Source organism: Sorex araneus, chromosome 11, assembly GCF_027595985.1.
Source record: "Sorex araneus isolate mSorAra2 chromosome 11, mSorAra2.pri, whole genome shotgun sequence".
NCBI classification, from domain to species: domain Eukaryota; kingdom Metazoa; phylum Chordata; class Mammalia; order Eulipotyphla; family Soricidae; genus Sorex; species Sorex araneus.
Window position 1 is genome coordinate 24,354,969 of NC_073312.1, and position 21,552 is coordinate 24,376,520.

Here is a 21,552-nt window from a genome sequence, read left to right on the forward strand (position 1 = left end):
AGAGGGAGGGAGACAGAGAGGGAGACAGAGAGGGAGGGAGGGAGGGAGGGAGGGAGACAGAGAGAGGGAGAGAGAGAGAGACAGAGACAGAGAGAGACAGAAAGAGGGAGAGAGACAGAGAGAGAGGGAGACAGAGAGGGAGGGAGACAGAGAGAGGGAGAGAGAGAGAGGGAGAGAGAGAGAGGGAGAGAGACACAGAGAGAGAGACAGAGAGACAGAGAGAGAGAGAGAGAGAGAGAGAGAGAGAGAGAGAGAGAGAGAGAAAGGCAAGAGAAGAGAAAGCAAGAGAAGAGGCTGAAGCCAAGCTCCAGCTAGAGCCAGAAATCTCAAAGGTTTCCTCCTTTTAGTGTTTGGGCCACACCTGGTGATACTCAGGGTTTAGTCCTGGCTCTGACCTCAGGAATCTCTCCTGGTGGTGCTCGAGGACCATGTGGAATGTCAGGAATTGAACCCCGGTCAGTTACGTGCAAGGCAAGCGCCCTAGGCGCTGTACTCCGGCTCCAACCCCAGAGGGTTCCTCCTTGGCCAGGGGTTTAAAGCTTACAGACCACCCCAGTCTCCAGCACCTCCGCCCTGAGGAGTCTCCAGGGGTCTCGGGGGAGGGGAGCAAAGCAAGGAGCAGACAGGAGACCGCAGCTGTTTGCCCAGTTTCACTTTTATCCCCTGAGGTCCAATCGACTAGAGGCCAGGGCGAAGGCTGAGCCCCAGCCCTGAGGCCAGAGGAAAGAGGGGAAGGCCCAGGGGCTGCAGAGGAGGCGGGGCTGAAGTCTGGGCGAGAGGGCAGTCAGAGACCCTTGTTGAAGTAGACGTAAGGCACGGTGTCCCCGTACTTGGCCTTGATGGTGTCTTGGAGTTCTGGTTCCAGGGAGGAAACTGGCAATTCACTGAAAGGAGAGAAGCGGGTGAGGAGCGTCCTTGAGCACAACGGGGTGGGGACTGGAGCCACAGTACAGCGGGGAGGGCATTCGCCTGGCACACGGCTGGCCCAGGTTCGATCCCCAGCATCCCATGGGGTTCCCTGAGCACCACCAGGAGTAACTCCTGAGTGCAGAGCCAGGAGCAACCCCTGAGCATCACCGAGTGGGGCCCAAAAACCAAAAGGAAAAACGCCTCCTTGGAGCTGGGAAATAGTACAGTGGGTAATGCACCTGCCTTGCATGCAGCCAACCTGGGTTTGACGCCTGGCACCCCCCCCCCCGGCAAGAACAGCCAAGAGGGACCCCTGAGCACAGAGTCAGGAGTTAGTCTTGAGTATCACCAAGTACGGCCCAAAAGCTCACAAAAATCAAAACACAAGAGCATGCCACTCAAGTGAGCAGCCAGAGGCCTGCAGGTAAAACTCATGTGCCACCTCTCAGAAGTCCCCCTGGGTTTTTTCTATCAAGGTTCGTTTTGTTTGTTGGGCTTTTCATTTGTTTCGGCGTCACACCTAGCTACTCCCAACTTAGTGCTCTGGAGACATGAGGTACTGGGGAATCACACCGGGCCGCCTGAATAAAAACGAAGCATAAGCTTGAGCATTTTGAGTTACTTCCCTGGCCCTCCACTGGAACTGTTCCGGGGGACTGGTGTGGGGGTCGGGTGTTGAATTCTGGGGTAAACCCAACTGTGGTCAGGGATCGGGAGGGGATCTCTGAGCACAGAGCCAGGAGTAAGACTGAACAAAGCCGGATGTTGTCCAAGAAGCAAAACCAAAGCCAAACCTTAAAATAATAATAAAAAGGAAAATAACTAGAAGAAGAAGATACATTTCTACTCAGCGCACGAGTGGAAACCTGCCTTTTTGGTGCGGCTGTGGGTTGGGAGCTGGGCCACACCAGCCAGTGCTCAGAGGCTCTTCCTGGCTGTGCTCAGGAGGTGCTCAGGGACCAGGTAAGTATCAGGGATGGAGCTGGAGCTGTGGCAGGCTGACTGCAAAGTAAGCGCCTTAGCCCCCGTACTACCTCTGCCCTAAGTGAATAAAGACAAAGCTCCCCCCAGTGGAACCCAAAGCTATGCGCACCCTCTTAGGGCTGTGTGTGTGTGGGGGGGGGGGGGGGTGTGGTGTGTGTGTCTGTGTGTGTGTGTGTGTGTGTGTGTGTGCCTTAACCCCTGTACTACCTCTGTCCTAAGTGAATAAAGACAAAGCTCCCCCCAGTGGGACCCAAAGCTATGTGCACCCTCCTAGGAGGTGTGTGTGTGTGTGTGTGTGGTGTGTGTGTACCTTAACCCCTGTACTATCTCTGCCCTAAGTGAATAAAGACAAAGCTCCCCCCAGTGGAACCCAAAGCTATGTGCACCCTCTTAGGGCTGTGTGTGTGTGTGTCTGTGTGTGTGTGTGTGTGCCTTAACCCCTGTACTATCTCTGCCCTAAGTGAATAAAGAGTGTGTGTGTGTGTGTGTGTGTGTGTGTGTGTGTGTGCCTTAGCCCCTGCACTATCTCTGCCCTAAGTGAATAAAGACAAAGCTCCCACCAGTGGAACCCAAAGCTATGCACACCCTCCTGGGGCTGTATGTGGTATGTGGTGTGGTGTGTGTGTGTGTGTGTGTGTGTGTGTGTGTGTGGTGTGTGTGTACCTTAATCCCTGTACTATCTTTGCCCTAAGTGAATAAAGACAAAGCTCCCCCCAGTGGAACCCAAACCTATGTGCACCTTCCTAGGAGGTGTGTGTGTGTGTGTGTGTGTGTGTGTGCCTTAACCCCTGTACTATCTCTGCCCTAAGTGAATAAAGACAAAGCTCCCCCCAGTGGAACCCAAAGCTATGCGCACCCTCCTAGGAGGTGTGTGGTGTGTGTGTGTGTGTGTGTGTGTGTGTGTGTGTGTGGTGTGTACCCTTCTAGGAGGTGTGTGTGTATGTGTGTGTGTGTGTGTGTGTGTGTGTGTGGCGGGTGTACCCTTCACTGTGTGTGTGTTGGGGGAAGGGAGTCTATCTTCCACCTGAAGTCCTAAGAAGGGAGAAGGACAAGACCTTTCACTAGATATCGACAAGCTCCAGGACACGGGGCTTCCCCATTCCCGGTTTGATGCTTCCTGCCCCTTCTCCGTCATCCCTTCCTATCTGCTGCTCCTCATTGAGGCCTCGCAGGAGAAACGGCGGGACCCTAGTCATCCACTCTCTGAACCCGGAGCCAGAACAACTCCCAATCTCCTCTTTCACTTTCCAAGCCCGGATCCAGATGTGGGGAGATGCAGCTCCCGGCCCTTCCTCAGCTCCCTGGAGACTCGCCTGGGGTACCAGTCCCCCGGGGCTCACAGGCCAGCATTTGGGCCAACACGCGCTTGTCCCTGGACTAACGCCGCCCTTCCTGTCCCCGCAGTTTACCATATCTGGGGGAAGAGCGCGCAGCCCACCGGCACCATGAAGACGAGGCTGCAAGGAAGGAGAAAGGACAGCGTGAGGGGGCGTCTCCCCACTGGCCCACCCACATGCCCCCCACGCCCCTCAGAGAAGGGCCCGCCCTCCTCCGGGTCTCCCAGGACACTCATTCCTCCCCCAACCCTCGTGCCCCTGCCGAGTTCACAGGTGAGGGAGCAGCTGCCCTCGCGTCTGCAGGCACCTGCTGGTGGTAGGGAAGGCAGCAGGGCGGGAAGGCCATGGACCTGTCCCTGCCACCAATGGACACTGGGTTGTTCCGGGACAGCTTCCCAAGCCACCACACATGCAAGGAATTGGTCAAAGCTGCTACAGCGTGATGCTGACTCAGCAGGTCGACGGGGTTCGGGGAGAGCCGAGTCTGGCTCGCGTCTGGGCCTGCACCTGCAGGCGGGCGTGTGGTGCTGGAAATCGGACCCCAATCTCCACGGGGAACATGTACTCCACCCCGGGCTCAGACCCAGCGATGCTCAGGAGTGACTCCTAGTCTACGATCAAAGGACTCTCCCTACAGTGCTCAGGGGGCCAGCCTGGGGCTCCTCCTTGCAAAGCTTGTGCTCCAGCCCTTTGGAAGCTCTCTTCCTGGCACCTGGCATCCTGAGTCTCAGTTCGTAACAGGCTCAGTTGGAACTCAGGTCTTGGGACCACAGGTCAGAGGACCCAGAAGTTGGGAGGACACATCTGGCCTGTGTTCAGGGCTGACTCCTGGCCCTGCACTCAGGGCTGACTCCTGGTGGGATCTGGGGACCATATGGGGGGTGCTGGGGAACTGAACCCCTGTACGGCAAGCATCCTACCCACTGCACCGTCTCCCCTGCCCCGGGGCCCGGGATGCTAACAAAGCTGGGTTCGTGGCTGCGCAGCCCTGGCCACGTTTCCGGGGGAGCCTCCTTCGCAGGATTACCCGGAGGGTTAATCGAGAGAACAGGCAGAGCAACCCAGTCCGCGGGCACTGCTCGCTCATCGGGAACCGCCTCAGCACGAGCTCCCAGAGCAGAGTTCGCTAGGCCGTGGGTGTGGCCCGCAGCCCGGCTCTGGCAGTCACCTGCTGGACACCCTCGGGTAACTTCCTCCACCTCGGGAGCCTCAGCCTCATCATCCCGAAGAGTGGTGAGGCCAGGGGTGGAGCAATAGCGCAGCCGGGAGGGCGCTTTGCCTTGCACTAGCGGACCCGGGTTTGATCCCCCGCACCCCATGTAGTTCCCCCGAGCACTGCCAGGAATGACTCCTGAGTGCAGAGCCAGGAGGCAGCCCTGTGCTGAGGCAATCCAGGGCCATCACAGGAAGCCTTAGCGCCATGGGAACAGCACACAGGGAACCCAGCTTGACGGGGGCGGGGAACCAGAGCTGCGGGGCTGGTGCTGGGTGCTGGGCGCTGGGCACTGGGCGCTGGGCGGCCAATAGCAGGCCTCTGAGAGTGACCAGGGGTGTGGGTGTTTCCTCTGGAGCACTTGGCAACCCCAGGCTGGCTCGTCATTTATGTGTATATATATATTTTTTAGGAGCGCGGGAGCTGTTACTCCTGACTCTGTGCTCTGGGGACCTTCGGGGACCAGGATGCGGGTGGGGGGCGCGCAGAGGGAGTACATGTAAGGTAGGTGCTTTATCTCCCACCCACAGCTCCCGCCCATCATCGTTTGAACTTCCTAAGTGACTGGTATTGGGATGTAAAGGAACTGGGACTGCAGATTGTTCCGGGGCTGTGTCCACCGTAACACTCCCTAGCGCTTCCAACACAACACATCATTATCATTTTCTCTGGGGGTGGCTTGTCTCAACATTTTTGTCTTCCCTCTAAAATTGCTTCAGACCGAGATCAGAGGCGAGATCCAGGGGCTGGAGCAATAGTACAGCGGAAAGGGGGTTTGCCTAGTACGTCGCCAACCTGGGTTTGTTTCCCAGCATCCCACAGGATCCCCTGAGCCTGGCCAAGAGTGACCCCTGAGCGCAGAGCTGGGTGTAAGTCCTGAGCACTGCCAGGAGGGAGGGAGGGGTGGGGGAGGAGGGGAGGGCCCAGGACTGGGCGTCCTGAGTATTCCACTTTCCATGTGCATGTGTGCGTTTAGCTCAGCCCGTCAGACCCCACCCCACTCCCGCCCCCACCAAAAAAAAAAAAAGAAAACATGTTGGGACAAGAGCATGGCCAACAGCCCACAGGTGTCCTGAGCCAGGTGAAGGGTCGCATGCTTCCCGGCACTGGCAACAGGCCTTGGGTGTCCCGGGGCCCCCAGAACCCAGAGCTCGAAACCGTGATACTCACAAGCACCCACACAGCAGGACCTGCAAGGGGGCGTGCAGCGTCTTCACTCTCTGCAGCAGGACAAACGAGAGAGGGATGGACACGGCACTGAGGGACGCTGTGCTGGCCTCCGCGCCTGCCCGCCACGGTCAGCGGCCAGCAGCCAGCCAGCATGAACAAAGGGGGCCTGGGGTCCCCTCGCCCTCCAGACAGGGCTCGGAGGCAGGTGCTGGTGTCTCGAGGCGGCAGACATGTGGGGGTGGGGGGAGGGCGGAGGGAGGGGCGGGAAGGCGGTGGGGCCGCACCCACCTGCATGAAGCGCAGTTTCTCCAGCCGCTCCATGATGATGGGCAGCAAGACTGGAAGAGACGGGGTGGGGGGGGGGAGCCGGGGTCAGCGGCTGGTCTCCCCTGGACCCTCACAAGAGCTGGATGGAGGCTGAGTCCTGCTCCCTCTTCCCAAGTCTCCAGAAAACACTTCCGTTTGGGAAGAAGAAGGGCTGTGTGGGCTCCGTCTTCCTCGACTTCCTCCAGTCGGCGCTTCTCAAGCCCCCCATGCCTGCGGCCCGGGGTCAAGGGACACGTACCATGGCCCAACCCAAACTTCACTGGACTCGGCAGACAGGTCCAGGTCCCCCTCCGTGGACCCCACACCGAAGGTGTTTGACGAATGGCCGCAGGCAGGAAGGACTTCCTCCATCAACCCCTAACAGACATCCCGGGACCGCCCACACCTCAGCACCCCAACCCTGACTGGTCTGCGGTCTCCGCCCTGAATCCTGGGGTCCCACAGCACGGGAGGGCGCCCCCCACTTACTCATGCCAGGAGCGCAGATGGTGATCCGAGAAATGACCACCTGAGCGATGCCAAGGGCTGCCGCTCTCTGCACAGAGAAACGGGGGGTCAGAAGCCGCACGGAGGGCAGGGGTAGGGCTGAGCCAAGGACGGGGACGGGGCTGAGGGAGCCCACATGGCCCTCTCCCCCGCAGCCACGCTTGCAGGGCCCCAGATGAGGGGGAAACGCCACAAGCGGGCTGCTACGGGCGGGGCCCAAGGGAGGCCCGAGTCCGGGAGAGGCGTCTGTCACTCGGGACCCCACGGCCAGGGCAGGGGCTGCTCACCCGAGACTGACCGATCTCGTTCTGATTCTTGTCCTTCACGCAGATGCCCTGGAGCAGCTCCCTGTGCGGAGACAGGCGGGATGGACGCTGCCCAGGCACAGGACAGCAGCTTCGGGGAGGCCCTGCCTGTAGCCGGCCCTCTGCCCCTCCCCGGCCCGGTGAGCGAGGCCCAGAGCACTCCCTGCAGGGGCAAGAGCCCGCCCTGCGTCCAGACCCAGAAATGGACACGGTGATCGTGAGCAGATCCCGTCAGCCGTACAAAGAGTACATGATCCTCATCTGCAGATCGGGGCCAGGTCCCCTGCGACCGGGTGAGGGGCAGAGCAGATAACCCCACAACGTGCTCTCCGCCCGGCGCCTGGCGCGGGGGATGGAGGGGCGGCTCTCAAAACATTTCTGTCTTTATTCGGGGGGCGGGGTAGGAAGCGGGTTGGGGCCAAACCCAATGCAGGCCAGGGCTTCCTCCTGGCTCTGTGCTCAGGGATCGCTCCTGGGACGGCTCGAGGGACCCTATGGGGGGTCGTGCATCAAGCTGCGACTGCTCACGGGCAAGGCAAGCGCCCTACCCTCTGTCCTGCCTCTCTGGCCCCTGAATACAAACAAGACGGGGGGGGGGGGGCAGTGATGTGGCTCGGGGGCAAAGCATCTGCCTTGCATTGGAGGCCCCAGGTTTGGTTCTGGACAACACACACACACACACACACACACACACACACACACACACACACACACTCACACACACCTGAAAAAGCACTCCACCAAGGCATGGCACCAGGTCTCAGTCCTTTGTTGAAAGGAGCAAGTGATATGAAAGGGAGAAAAATGGGGCCTTGAGCTTAGGCTACTGGGGTACATGTCCACAGGGAGCAGGTCGGGACAGTCCCAAGAATCTGAGGTGTGTAAGCACCAGAGGAGATAAAGGCAACAACCAGGGCAGCAGTGGCAGCTGACAAGGACATGGCTTTTGCCGTATCCCAGGCCCTGCTCTAGGACTCCTTTATCTTTCCTTGTGGTGGAGCCAGGGGCTGGACCCAGGGCTGCCCCACACACGAGCTGTACCAGTGAGTCCACGGGCCCTCTGATAGGTCTCTCTCTCTCTCTCTGATAGGTCTCCTCTCTCTCTCTCTCTCTCACACACACACACGCAGGGCGGGGCAGGGGAGTGGTTGCCGTACCTGGTGTGCACAGGACTTACTCCCGGCCCTCACCCCGGGATCATTCCTGGCAGGCTCGGGGACCATATGGGACTGTGCCCAGCTCAGCCGTAAGATCCCTCTCTCTGCACGATGGCTCCGGCTCCACACTCCGTATTTTGCACAAAGGAGCATCTCCACTGCTCTAGTCTGGGTGTCTCCTCCCCCTGCTGGCGTCTGGAAGGCCTCTCTCTGCTCACTACTCTGACTCCTCCCCTCCCCCATCTTTTGTTGTTGCTGGGGGGAGATCTGGGGGCCAACCAGCGATGCTCAGAAGCTACTCCTGGCTCTGTGCTCGGGGCCACTCCAGGCGGTGTTCAGGGGACCCTACGTGGTGCCCGGGTAACACCGGGCCAGCTGCATGCAAGGCAAGCGCCTTACCTCCTGTGCTAGCTGTCCGGCCCTTCTCTGACTCCTTGCAAAGCGTCTTGGCTCCCTTCTCTCTCGGGACACCTCGTTGGGCTACAATTCCTTCTGGAAGTCAGCCCCAGGGCTTTGGAAGTCAGCAGCGTTCACAAACTAACTACAGTGGCAGTTGAAAGGACAGGATCCAGTATAAACCCCACGGGGCCGCCCTCTCTGCCCGCTCCCAGTCCAGAGAAGCGTCCATCCGCCCTCCGGCCAGCCCCAGGGCCAGCAGCGCCCAAGCCGGGCCACCTTCTCCAGGCACTGCCAGAGGCTCTCCCTTCGTCCCTCCAGCCCCAAGAAACTCCCCTCCCCTCAGCCCTCCAGCTCCAGAAACCTTCTTCCCTTTACCACTCCAGCTGTGAGAAAACCCCTCCCCTCACCCCTCCAGCCCCAATAAACGCCTCCCCTCAACCTGTAGCCCCAGAAATTCCCCTCCCTCCCTCCAGTCCCTGAAACCCCCCTCCCCTCACCCCTCCCAGCCCCCACTGCCTGGTTTCTTGCCCTTGACCTGGTAACCTCGGGGTGTGCAAGAGGGGAGGGGGCCCTGTACTCACTGCTGTCGCATCATTGGGATGTTGATGCAGTTGGCTGCGGCCACCGCAGCAAAGGGCACCCAGCGGCCCACCAGGGGCGGCGCTCTCTGGGGACAGGAGGGAACAGGGTAGTTTAGCTCACTGGATGCCGGGAGGAGAGGGGTGGCCATTCAGGGATGGGGCAAGGAACCAGGCCTCAGCTCTGACACACAGTTGGGACTCCTTCTGAGACCTGAGAGAGACCCACCGGGGCCACCTTCCCGGCTGCCTTCCCCACCACTGGCCTGGGTTCGGCCATAACCAGGAATGCCCCCCACCCCCTCCCCCCCACTCCCCTGCCGAAGGGGAAAGAGGCTTTTCCTGGGACTCGGCTGCCCCCTAGTGGCTGACGTGCCCACCGCCGCCCTGGACAGTACCTTTGTCAGCATGTTCATGCCCACAGCAGTGGCCACCGCCGTGGTGGTGGCTGTGATGTAGGAAAGGGCCATCTGCCTAAGGGGACAGAGAGTCGCTGAGGGCCAGGCCTGAGCGTGAGTGAGAGAGTCTGCAGACGGGCTGGGAGAGAGCTAGTGACCCCCCGCCCGGGGGGTGCGCCACCAGGCCTGCTTTCAGTTCAGATTGTTTTAATTTTTTTTTCTTATTTTGGTTTGCAGGGCGCCACACCCAGCAGTGTTTGGGGGCTGGTCACGGGGCAGGACCAGCGGGGACGGGGCCCCTGCAGTGCTGGGGCCTGAACCCCAGGGCCTCTGGCATGCGAGTGAGCCCTCGGGCCCTCTGTGCCTCCTCTCTGGACTTTTGTTTCGGTACTTTAAACGCACCAGCTCCTCCCTGCCTTGGAGCCCACGTGCACGCACAGGGGTCCTCCCTGGCCTCTCCTGGCTGACATCTGACCCTGCACGACTCAGCTGTGCCGTCAGCTGGGCAGAGGGCCCCCCACTGCCCGGCCCACGTTTCCGCAGAGGCCATTCTGCCGTCGCTCCCACCCGAGGCAGCTGTGCCTGGCAGCTGGTTTGTGGCTTTTCTAGGGGCTCTTGGGGGACCCATACTTGGAGGTACTCAGGGCTTACTCCTGGCTCTGCATTCTGAGATCACTCCCGGTGGGCTCGGGAGACCGTATAGGAGGCCGGGCACTGAACCCGGGTCGGCTGCATGCAAGGCAAGCGTCCTAGCCGCTGGACTCCAGCCCCGCCCGGTGCCCGTCTCCTGACGAAAGACCCTCATTCAGCTCCCTGAGCCCAGCCACCTCCCGGGTTGGCTGAGCCCATCCCCCACCCACAGCCACCGGCGGCACTGGACACACGCCCTGGGGCACGAGTACCTCAGGACTGTCCGAGGCAGGGCCGCTCCCCGGCTAGTCTGAGAAAACACTTGCCAAACCCCAGAAAGGGGAGTGTCAAGGGCAGCCAAGACGCTCTCGGATGGGCTGTCCCTGAGGAGGTGGGTGGCAGCCATGCCGGACTGAGGGACCCCCACCAGGGGCTCAAGTCGCCTACCTGCCGGACGTGGGGGAAGCGGCGTTCCTGTTGGTGTAGTTCACCAGGGCGTTGAAAGACTGGTTCACCCACTGCCAAAAGACCACCGCCGGCACGGTCCTGCCGGCACAAGGGGGGAGGGCACAGCACGCCCGTCACCCGCCCGCCCCGCAACCCCCAGACTCACTTTGTGTGCGGGCTCACTTTGGCTCCCTGCCCAGGCCGCTCCCCGTGCCTGGCCATGTCCAGCCCCTTCGAGGCACACGGCAAACCCTGCTGGGCCGACAGAGCGCTTCCTCCAAGAAGCCTTCCTGATCCTCTCCAACTCTTCCTGAGCTAGTCAGGCCAAGCTCCTTCCTTCCAGGACCCCACCTGCCACCTCTCCCACCCCCACCCTGCCAGCTTGAACTAGGCGGCAATTGTTTATCCATCACCTCAACCACACAGGGGATCCCTCGAGGAAAGGACTGAGGCTTTGTTTTTTTCTTTTTTTCATTCCCAAACCCTGGCCAGCGGCCCTGGCTTAATAATTGGACACACAGGCTTGTTCTTCAAGCCTGCGCCCTCACTTGCTCATCTCAAAGTTTCTTAGCTTGCAGTTTCCACTCTCTCCTGAACACACAGCCTCTCTCCCTCCCTCCTCTCACATCTTTTTTTTTTTTTTTGGGTCGCACCCGCGATGCACAAGGGTTACTCCTGGCTCATGCACTCAGGAATTACTCCTGGCGGTGCTTGGGGGACCATATGGGATGCTGGGATTCGAACCCGGGTCAGCCGTGTGCAAGGCAAACACGCCCTACCCGCTGTGCTATTGCCCCAGCCCCTCACATCTTTCTAAATAAGCTTCAATAACAACTTTCTTTTTCTTTTTTTTTTTTTTTGGGTCACACCCGGCGATACACAGGGGTTACTCCTGGCTCTGCACTCAGGAACTACCCCTGGCGGTGCTCAGGGGACCATATGGGATGCTGGGAATTGAACCCGGGTCGGCCGCGTGCAAGGCAAACGCCCCACCCGCTGTACTATTGCTCCAGCCCCATAACAACTTTCTTGTTTCAGGGCTGGAGCGATAGTAAGTGAGGAGGGTGTTTGCCTTGCATCGCCCTAATCCCGAAGTATCGCCATGTGTGACCCCCCCAAAAAAAACCCCAAAATTTTCTTCATGAATAAATAAATAAATAAATAAATGGGCAAATCAAGGAGGCGGCAGGAAGGCGGAAAAGTGACACACGGCCAGGCCGTGAAGCCAGCGCACTGGCAGGAGTGAGAAAGGGCCTAAATTCTGCCTCATCTGGGCCGCGGGCTACAAAAATGCAGTCAGGGCTGCACAAGGGCTCGAAGGGCTGGAGCACATGTCCAACATCGCAGGACCCGGGGTTCGATCCCGGGCACCGCGCAGCCTCCTGAGTACTAGGTGGGACCTTGGTGGCCCCCAGCACCGCAGGGAAGACCCTCGCCCAAGAAATACATCCAATGCATTACTGAAGAAAGTTTTGGGTTTTGGTGTTTTGCTTTGATTTGGTGCTGGGAGTGATCCCTGGCGGTGCTCAGGGATCACCCCCGGCAGTGCCCAGGGGACCATACGGGATGCCAGGTATGGAACCCGGCTCAACTACATGCAAGGCAAACACCCAAGCCACGCCGGGAAGCTTGCCCAGGACTGAGTTCAGGCTGGCAGTGATTTTCCTGGAGCAATGGGGGTCACTGCGGGGCGGGGGGGAGGGGGGTCTTGAGGGGGGCAGGAGGTGATGTGGCTGCTTTCAGGGCTTCCTGCACACCAAGTACCCGCCCCAGTCCTGCGCCATCACCCAGGCTCTGAACGAGCACTCTAGAGAGGAGTGTCTCCAGGGACCTCCAGGCAGTGTCCCTCTGAGGGCGTGACACTGGGCACAGGACCATCTCTAACATGGAATACACACACGGGGGGGGGGCCCGGTGCCCTCCTCGGCCCCCCGCCCAGGACACCCAGCACCGCACCCGCACCCCCAGCGGCTCGGGTCGCACCTGTAGAACTGGAGCATGAAGCCGGTGATGATCATGCCCCCCGGGACCTGGAAGGACATGCGCCCCATGAAGTTCATCTTCTCGCCGGTGTCTGGGTGGAAGGCCGAGTCGTACAGCTTCTTGGCGTACAGCAGCTGCTCCGGGCGCGTGCCTGGAGGTACCACCCCCAGCCTGTCCCCGGCACAAGAGGCGCGTGTGGTCACCTCCTGGGCCCCCACATGGATGCCCTTCACACCTCCTTCCTCCTCCCTCCCTGCCAGCCCCCCACCTCCTCCCGAGGACCCCTCCCCCGAGCCCCTCACCTGCTCTTCTCCACCATCATCTTGGCCCAGTCGAGCTCCCGCTCGGGAACCAGGGCGGTGCGGGGGTCTGTGATATTGAAGAAGTGCTTCATCCGCCCCCAGAAAGTGCACTGGTCCCACCGGGGGGCATCGATGTCAAAGGCCTCCATCCTGCTCACACACGAGCTGAAGGACGGAGGGCAGGGGGGAAGAAGATGGGACCAGATCAGAGCCTCCCCCAGGCCCCGAGACCCGCACCGGGGCGCGGCCTGCCTGCCTTCTCCCTGGCTTCGTCAGGCCGAGCAGTGGGGCACTGACACGTACATCCCGAGTGCCTGCCAGTGGCCCCGTCCTGTGCCTGACCACACTGGTGGGGGAGACCAGAAAGGGAAATCTCCACACCTGGCCTTGGGGAGCTGAGCCTGACCCGGGAACAAGAGCCCCACTGTGCAACAGTAACCGGACATGTGAGGGGGAAGCAGAGCAATCCAAGGGGGCTTTCTGGAAGAGGCAGCACATGAGCAAAGCCCCAGATGATAGAACAGACTTGGTCTCAGATAGGAAGACAGTACAACGGCAGGGCACTTGCCTTGCACATGTTCTACCCGGTTCAATCCCCAGCACTCCAGAGTGATAGTACAGCAGGTACGGCATTTGCCTTGCATGCAGCCTACCTGGGTTCAATCCCCGGCATCCCATATGGTCTCCCAGCAACACCAGAAGGAATTCCTGAGTGCAGAGCCAGGAGGAACCCCTGAGCATCGCCGGTGTGACTTTCCCTCCCCCAACAACAACAAAAAAGATCCCCATTACCCCTTACAGTCCCTGCAGCCCTGCCGGATGTGATCTCCGAGTGCAGACCCAAGAGTAAATAAGCCCTGGGCACCGCCCGGTGTAGCTCTAAAATAACAAATAAGGAAAAACAGGGGGAGGGGGGGCCAGAGAGAGAGTACAGCAGATGAGGCACCTGCGTTGCGTGTGGCCACCCCAGGTTTGATCCTCGACACCACAAACGGTTCACCAAGCAACGCCAAGAGCATGAGCACAGAGCACAGGAGGAAGCCCTGAGTACTGCCAAGTGGGGTCCGAACAACACGCACAGTCCAGGGAGAGACCTTGCATGCATGAGGCCCGGGGTTCTGTCCCAGACTCTACCAAAAGCTCCAGTAAACACGTGTGCGAGCTAGGCAGGCAGCAAGGAAGGGACTCCCGGGGGCAGGAGTGAGGCAGGCCCAGGCATGGCTGAACTGGAGCTGGAATCTCTGACCTAGGTGGGGGGGGGGGGGCGGTGCACATGGGCACCCTCTTTTATTTTTTTATTTTTTTGCTTTTTTGGTCAAACCCAGCGATGCTCAGGGGTTACTCCTGGCTCTGCACTCCCTTTGGATCTAATGTAAAGCTGACCAATTAGGGACCGTCATGACCTAGGGAACTTCCTTCATCAGGGAGAAGTACCTGTCGTTCAGACTGAGGCTTGACCCGCCTCTCCACACACCCCCTTCCACACACCCCCGAAGGCCAGTGCCCACTGTCAAGTCCTCTCTGCTGGGAACGTTTTCTTTACTTTTTCTTTCTTGTTTTGTTTTGAGGCCATACCCAGTGATGCTCAGGGCTTACTCCTGGCTCTGCATTCAGAATCACTCCTGGCAGTGCTCAGGGGACCATCTGGGATGCCGGGGACCGAACCTGGGTCAGCCATGTGTAAGGCAAGCGCCCAGCCCCCCCTTTTTTTTCTTTTTGGAATCCAGGCCACACCCTGCGGTGCTTCGGAGGTTACTTCCAGTTCCATGCTGGGTTTGCCCCTGCACAAATTCGGGGGATCACGTCACATCGGGGATCCAACCTGGGTTTCCCCTACGCAAAGCAAGGGTTCTGACCCCTCAAGAGCTGATTTTTTTTGCTTTTTGGGTCACACCCAGCGATGCTCAGGGGTTACTCCTGGCTTTGCACTCAGGAATTACTCCTGGCAGTGCTTGGGGGACCATATGGGATGCCGGGGATCGAACCCGGGTCGGCCGCGTGCAAGGCGAACGCCCTACCCACTGTGCTATTGCTCCGGCCCCACAAGAGCTGATTTTATTGGCGGTGGAGGGGGGGGTCACACCCAGCGATGCTCAGGGGTTACTCCTAGCGGTGCTCGGGGGTCCATATGGGATGCCAGGGATCGAACCCAGGTCAGCTGTAGGTAAGGCAAATGTCCAGCCTTCTGTACTATCACTCCGGCCCCCAGACTGTTTCTTTAATGCGATGCCAGCTTCTCATCAAGGCTGCTGTGATGTGAAATACTGCGTGCTTTCCCCAGGAGGCGATAGATGCTTTGAAGCCTGGGATTCTGTCCACTTTGTTCATCTCTGCCACCCCAGCGTCTCCCACGAGCAGCCAAGTCTTCGCTGGGTATGAGGCTCTCACAGCAGCACCTGGACACTGAGGTTTAGAGCAAGCTCTGGGTCCAGAGGCCAGAGAACTCCAAAGGGGGAGTTCTAAAGATGGGCACAAGAGCCGGAGTGATAGGACAGCGGGGAGGGCGCTTGCCTTGCACATGGCCATCCCTAGTTCCATCCCCAGCACCCCATATGACCCCCAACCACCTCCAAGAGTGATTCCTGGGTGCAGCCAGGAGTAAGCCCTGAGCATCACCGGCTGTATCGCAAACACCAAAAAGAAAAAGAAAATGACGGGCCCAGTGGACAGGCACAAGTAGGAGGTCGAAGAGCCAACGAGCGTGGCAGATGTACCGTAGTGGCCACCTCAGGGACTTCCTGCCGGGGGAGAGCCGTGAGCTGATGGGTAAGTGGGAGCGCCGATTTCTCCAGGGGGAATAAGCCACAACGGGGGGCTTGAACAAAGCCTTTCTTTAGTCCTTTTCATGGGTGGGAGGGGAAGGGGGAGGCTTAGCCACATCCAGCAGTGCGTAGGGACTACTCCTGGCTCTGGCCTCAAGCGTCACTGCTGGCAGGGCTCAGGGCACCCATAACACCCATAAGCAGTGCCCGGACAGAACCGGGGTCCGAAAGCGTCTTACCTCTGGACTCAATCTCCAGCCCCGGGAACGAGGCGCTTGTTTCTAAAGCCCCTGGCCTGTCCCTAACCTCACAACTCCCATGGCAACCTCTGAAGAAGTCAGAGGCCAGAGAGCAGTGGCCGCGTCCAGCACGCCCACATCCGCCCCTCCAGCTCCACCCTCCAGGGACAGGCTGGCCCAGACACAAAGGCATTTCACCCAGAACCAACTGACCCCAGGAGTGGCAGGACCCAGGAGGTCACAGTCCTTGATGCTGACAGAGGCCCCTTGGGAGAGAGCCTGCCTCCCCCCCCGCCCCCCGACCCCGGCGTTCCGCCCCACCACGGACACACACGGGGCGCTCTCCAGCCTCACCCCAACACTGGAAAGCCTTCCACAAAGGAAGCACTTCACACAGAAGGGTAATCATTTGCTACGTTATGCAAGCACACTCACCTTCCTGACCGAGGTCAGGGGAGGAACTGTCTGGTCCCAGTGCGAAGCAAAACGCAGGCCCAGAGAAAGTTCTCTGTCTGGGGCATGGCCCCCAGCATCGGCTGCCCCCCACGGGCACAGCTGTGGGGCTCTGCGAACCCCAGTCCTCCGGCTACGGACCCCAGTCTCAGTATGGGCCCTGGCAGCTCGATGAACTCCTTCAACGGTCATTTCCTCGCTGTTGAGTTTCCTCTGTCAAGTCCATCCCCCTGGCAGACCGTCAGCCCCTGCCACCTCTCAGCTCCTCGCTGCCCACCTGGCTTGTACCCTACTGGTTTGAGGGGTGCCCTGGCTCCAACGCCAAACTTTCAGGTCAAACTAACACTCTGCCAGGGTTACAGAAGGGGCAGGTTTGTGTTCGCCCAAATCGAGAAGTGTCTGCGTTGCCCCCTTTGCCCCGCTCATGCATGGAACTCCTGTGCTCTAAGTTGTGCTCCCTCCCTCCCCTTTCTTTGTTTTCTGTTTTTCGGGCCACACACAGCAATGCTCAGGGGTTACTCCTGGAAGACCATATGGGACGCTGGAGATCGAACCCGGGTTGACCCCCGTGCAAGGCAAACACTCTACCTGCTGTACTATCACTCCGGCTCCTGTCTGTTTTCTTCTACAGTTTCCTTCCCGAGTGCCACACAAGTCACACCCAGTACTTCCTAAAAGAAATCTCAGGGTGCCCCGAAGAACAGTTTCCACTGATGGACAGCTGGGAACAAGGGGTGAGGTAGAAACCAGGAGGGTGGCGGAGGGATTTCTTTCGAGGACTTGAGAATATGAAAAACACTGGAAATCCAAGATCCCCCTCTCCAGAAGAGCCTGGAAAGGCTCACATCGCAGGGCTGGGGGCACGGAGACTGCTCCCTGGGCTCAGGCCAGGCTGGGCACGCGGGAGGCCCGGGCTCAATCACGTGGTTCCCTGAGCACCGTCAGGAGTGACCCCCGAGCACACAGCCAGGACCAGCCTTCCCCACTTACCCCTCAGTGCCGCTGGGTCCAGCCCCAAAAACAAAACAAAAAACTAAACTTTGTATGCAGCATTGGGGAGCACTGACGCTCAAATGGCCTCTCGCACAGCAAGGAAGCAGCTATCAACACAAACGGGGGCTGCCCCTCCAGCTGCAGTCCTGGCAGTCCTGAAGACTTCTCCCGCCCGGGGCCACCAGGCGGAGGATGAGTTAGACGGGCCCTCCACGAAAGGGAGGGAGGAACTCGGGAGAGACCGCTCACCTCTCTGGAAGGATCCTGTCCTTCCCAGGCAGCTGATTCTCTCTGGCAACTCAGGACTCAGTGGACAGACTGCCAAACCGCCCCTGGGAAATCTTCTTGCAAGGGAAGGGGAATATCCAAGAACTCTGTCACCCCACGGAGAAACACAAATAGCATCTTCCGATGCTTGTGCAGACACGGTGCAGACACAGAGAGCACCGAGCCAGGCAAACACTGGTGGTCAGGGCTGCCCAGAACCTGCTGGAGGCGACTCATAAAGCAAACACGGCCCTCACAGAATGCCAGGGCCACGGTGACACTAGACACCAGATGCCACAGGAAAGAGAGACCTACTGAGGCCGGAGCGACAGTACAGCAGACTGGGCGCTTGTCTTGCACACAGCCAACCCAGGCTCGATCCCCAGCATCCCATCTGGTCTCTGAGTCTTCCAGGAGTCACTCTTGAGGGCAGGGCTAGGACTTACCCTTGAACACCGCCGGGTGTGGCCCCAAACTGAAAATAAATAAACAGATAAATAAAGAGAAACCTACCTCACCTTTTCCCCAAGACAGGGTGGAGAGGGGGACTGTTCATCTAGCACCTCATTCGTCAAGGGCTGAAACTAGGTTTAGACACAGATCAGAACTAGTGAATTGGAGCTGATGTTTTGGATGCTGTTTTTCTGGTTTGTTTGGCTCTGGGCCACACCATGCCGTGTTCAGGGGCTATTGGGGGAGGGTGGGAGGGGATGGTAGTGCTGGAAACGGAGCCTGGGCTTCCCACACGCAAAGCTCGCGCTAACCTCCTTGAGGTAGCTCTTCAACTCTGGATCCGGAGGCCTGCTAGGAGAGGCAAAGCCCCCAAACCTGGGCGAAACAACACCCAACAGGGTGCTTGCGTGTGCTTGGCAATTTTGCTCTTCGTGCTGGACAGAGGAATTCACCTCATCCTCAAAGAATCCTGAAATGCTGGTAGGGTTGGCGAGGCATCAGGTTATACCACCAGGTCCACACTATCAGTTCTTAAAAAGTTCTGGATTCAGAGGCTGGAGCAATAATACAGCAGGTAGGGCATTTGCTTTGCACACAATTGACCTGGGTTCAATCCCCGGTGTCCTAGATGGTCCCCTGAGCCCTGAGCACTGTCCGCTGGGACCAAAAAATCAAAAAAATAAATAAAAAGTTGTGGATTCAGGGGGGGTCGGAGAGGGACAGCAGGCAAGGACTTTTCCCTGCTGGATAGCCCACCCGGCTTTGACCCCAGGCACCCATAGGTCCTCTGAGCCGCAGAAGTGATCACTGAGCACAGAGCCAGGAGTAAGCCCTGATCACCCCCAAGTGTGGTCCCCAAAAAGGTATGGAGGCCGGAGCAAAAGTACAACACATAGGATGCTTGCCTTGTAGACAGCCAACCCCGGTTCGATCTCTGGCATTCCATATGGTCGCCCAAACACCACCAGGAATGATTCCTGAGTGCAGAGCCAGGACTAACCCCTGAGCATTGCCAGATGTGACCCCCCCACCCCCAACACACACAAAGGTTAGGGATTCAGGGGTGGCGGGATAGCACAGAGGCTACGGCACTTGCCTTGCTAATCAAGAGCCCAATTTGAGGGGCCAGAGCGATAGTACAGCGGGCAGGGCGTTTGCCTTGCATGGGATGACCGAGGTTCTTTCCCCCAACCCTACACAGTCCTCTGAGCACTGCCAGCAGTGATCCCTGAGCACCATCGGGGATGGCCCAAAATCCAAACAAACAAAAAAGATCCCAATTCACCCAAAGCTGCCTGCCCTGAGTACTACCAGAAGGGATCCCTCTCCCCAAAACCAAATAACAGTCCGCTCACTTTGCTATTACAAACCACGGTGTTACTCTTACCTTAAAAATACGATGATGCTTTGAAGCACCCTGGTCCCTACTCTACCGCGTTAAACAGCCGGCCAGTAACGCTGTGGGAAAGAAGCCCCGTGTGGGAAAGAAGCGTTTCCCTAGGATGTCATTTCCGTGAGGGCAGCGTTTTGTCCTTCCACGCACTGTCTTCCTGGGGTGGGGGTGGGGTAGGTTAGAATAAAACCTGAACTTGGAAGTTCAGGGCAATTAGCGCCGCTGCGGGCCACGCAGACCATGCACCCATGCCGGCCCCCCGGTTCCACGTTGCTTCTCAAAAACGGCCCTTCCAAAACGCCTTTCACCCCTGCAGCCAAGCAGCGCACACCAGCACCCAGGGCCAATTCCCTGGAGGCCTCTTGCCCTTCCGCTACCCAAGGCTCTCCATCCCAGACGCACGACGGGCGTGTGCAAACGGGTGCGCCCCGGAGGCCGGCGCACGAAGACACTGAGGGGGACAGAAAAGAGACGTTTCCTGGACAGCCCCGGGGGACACCCCTGGTGCCACGTGGCTTCGCCAGGTGAAAGCCAGGGCTGCAGCCCGCCCAGAGGGGTCACAGGACAGAGATCCAGGCGTGCCTCCCCGGGGCCTCGAGCGGGGAACGGAACGGCGGCGCGCAGTTTCCTCCCAAGATCCCTTACCTGGTCCTGGGAGGAAGACACAGTGACAACTGCCACCAGGAGCAGCCCGTGTCCACGGCAGGCTGCACGAACCCGCCGCCTGCAGCCGGGAGCCGCCCCTTCTCCCCGCCCTCACGCCCCTCCTGCCGACCAATCGCCGGCCGGGCAAAGCCCCGCCAGCCGCGCGGGCCAGCAGCATCCTCCAGGGCCAGCCGCCGCAAGCCGCTCCCCCAGGTCGCCTGCGCAGTGGCCGGGCGCCGCGGCGCGCTTGCGCAGTGTAGGGACGGGCCGCCCGGACCCCGCCCCGTCCTGCTGCTCGGCCTCCGCGCTGTGCGTGCGAGGGACGTCGGGGGCGGCGCCGCTGCAGTTGCCCCTGGTAACGGGGGAGGCAGCAGCAGCAGCAGCAGCAGGAGGAGGAGGTGGAGGAGGAGGTGGAGGAGGAGGAGGAGGAGGAGGCGGAGGCGGAGGAGGAGGAGGAGGAGGGACCCGGCGGGAGGATGGTGAGTGTGGGGGCCCGAGCTCCCTCCAGAGCCGGCCGATCCCTGGCCGCGGGCTCTCCAGATCCGGGTGGGGCCCGGCGCCTGCTGCTCCGGAGGGAAGCGCTCCGCCTGCCATCTGGGTCCTGGGGTGGCTTCGCGGGGCGGCGGGGACTCCCCAAGGGTGCGCGCTGGAAGGAGACCTGGGCCCTGGCAAGAAGGCGGGGCTTGCAAGCTTTGCTCGGGGCTCGGGAGGGCGTGTGGCCGGCGGGTGCGCTGCAGCCCAGGCCGCTCCTCTGCTTTGGTTGGGGTCAGGGATGAGGGCGGATCCGGGGAGCCGCGCAGAGCAGCCTCGGCACGCAGGCACCGAGGTTCCCGGGGACGCGGCCTCCCCGCGCGGCGGGAGGATGGGGTCCGCCCGGGGCCAGGCCCGGAGCCAGAGGAGGGTTAACGCCCGGGTCTTAGGAGCGCTGGCGGTCCCCGAGGAGGTGGTAGCCTAGCGCTCCCCTTCCCCGCGGGCTGCGGGCCCCCGGGGGCAGGTGGGAGTCCCCCGGCTCCGGAGGCGGGAGGTCTGCCTGGCGGGGCGTGCTGCTGCCAATCCCTGTTGTTGTGGTGGGTTTTTTTTTGGGGGGGAGGTGAGGGTCCTGAATTACAGGGTTGATGGTGATGACCGATTTAAATCCATCCTGATGGAGGCAGATTTGCTTGCCACGTCCCTGCTGGCCTCCTGAGGTTGCAGCCTCCTTTTGCAGGGGAACGCGCCAGAACATTTGGGGTCCCAAACTGAAAAGAAGCGGAAATGGAAAGAGTGACCATCAATTTGGCGCGAGGTTTTCCTTCCTTGACGCTAATTGTACACTGAGTTATGTGACCCGCGTGGCTGTTGATACTTTGTCCCTAGTTTCTTTCTTTTTTGTTTTGGAGCCACACCCGGGAATGCTCAGGGGTTGCTCCTGGTTTTGCACTCAGGAATTACTCCTGGCAGTACTCAGGGGACCATGTGAGATGCTGAAGATCTAAATTGGGGTCAGCCACATGCAAGGCAAGCTCCTTAACCCCTAGATTTTCTCTCTGGTCCCATCTTTTCTTGGGGGGGTGGCTTTTTGGGGTCACACCCGGCGATTCTTAGGGGTTACTCCTGGCTCTGTACTTAGGAATTACTCCTGGTAGTGCTGGGGGGACTATATGGGATGCCGGTGAGCAAACCCGGGTCAGCGGCTTGCAAGGCAAGCGCCCTGCCTGCTGGCTCCGTCCCCTGTTCTTACTT

The 21,552-nt window shown here is 59.7% G+C and overlaps 2 protein-coding genes across 4 annotated transcripts in view; one reads left to right on the plus strand and one right to left on the minus strand.

The window, feature by feature from the left end:
* Positions 1-16: 16 nt before the first annotated feature.
* On the minus strand, positions 17-20,029 carry SFXN2 (sideroflexin 2). Of its 2 annotated transcripts, XM_055119407.1 has the most exons (12): positions 19,831-20,029; positions 12,626-12,790; positions 12,324-12,494; positions 10,341-10,439; positions 9,264-9,339; positions 8,869-8,954; positions 6,714-6,774; positions 6,409-6,475; positions 5,902-5,951; positions 5,614-5,663; positions 3,303-3,350; positions 23-884 (listed from the first exon to the last, which is right to left on the minus strand). In XM_055119407.1, the coding sequence occupies exons 2-12, from the start codon at positions 12,772-12,774 to the stop codon at positions 785-787; spliced, it is 957 nt and encodes a 318-aa protein (XP_054975382.1). In that variant the 5' UTR covers positions 12,775-12,790; positions 19,831-20,029; the 3' UTR covers positions 23-784. The 2 variants fall into 2 exon arrangements, with proteins under 2 accessions (XP_054975383.1, XP_054975382.1); XM_055119408.1 differs by lacking the exons at positions 8,869-8,954; positions 9,264-9,339 and having other exon boundaries at positions 17-884.
* A 148-nt stretch (positions 20,030-20,177) lies between these two features.
* ARL3 (ADP ribosylation factor like GTPase 3) overlaps positions 20,178-21,552 on the plus strand; it is a 48,136-nt gene continuing 46,761 nt past the window's right edge. The window contains exon 1 of one of the 2 annotated variants that reach the window (XM_055119123.1): positions 20,178-20,309. In XM_055119123.1, coding sequence (XP_054975098.1) covers positions 20,307-20,309 — 3 coding nt within the window. In that variant the 5' untranslated portion in view covers positions 20,178-20,306. Of the gene's footprint in view, positions 20,310-20,688; positions 20,695-21,552 lie in introns of those variants that run through there. The other variant, XM_055119124.1, reaches the window with a different exon arrangement.

Excerpts from the sequence above, each read along its gene's own strand:
- SFXN2 (XM_055119407.1), bottom strand. The coding sequence starts at position 12,774 with ATGGAGGCCTTTGACATCGATGCCCCCCGGTGGGACCAGTGCACTTTC. Across the intron at positions 6,476-6,713 it reads ACGAGATCGGTCAGTCTCGG|AGAGCGGCAGCCCTTGGCAT; the intron begins GTGAGCAGCCCC and ends TTCTCTGTGCAG. Across the intron at positions 885-3,302 it reads GCGCTCTTCCCCCAGATATG|TGAATTGCCAGTTTCCTCCC; the intron begins GTAAACTGCGGG and ends CTCTCCTTTCAG.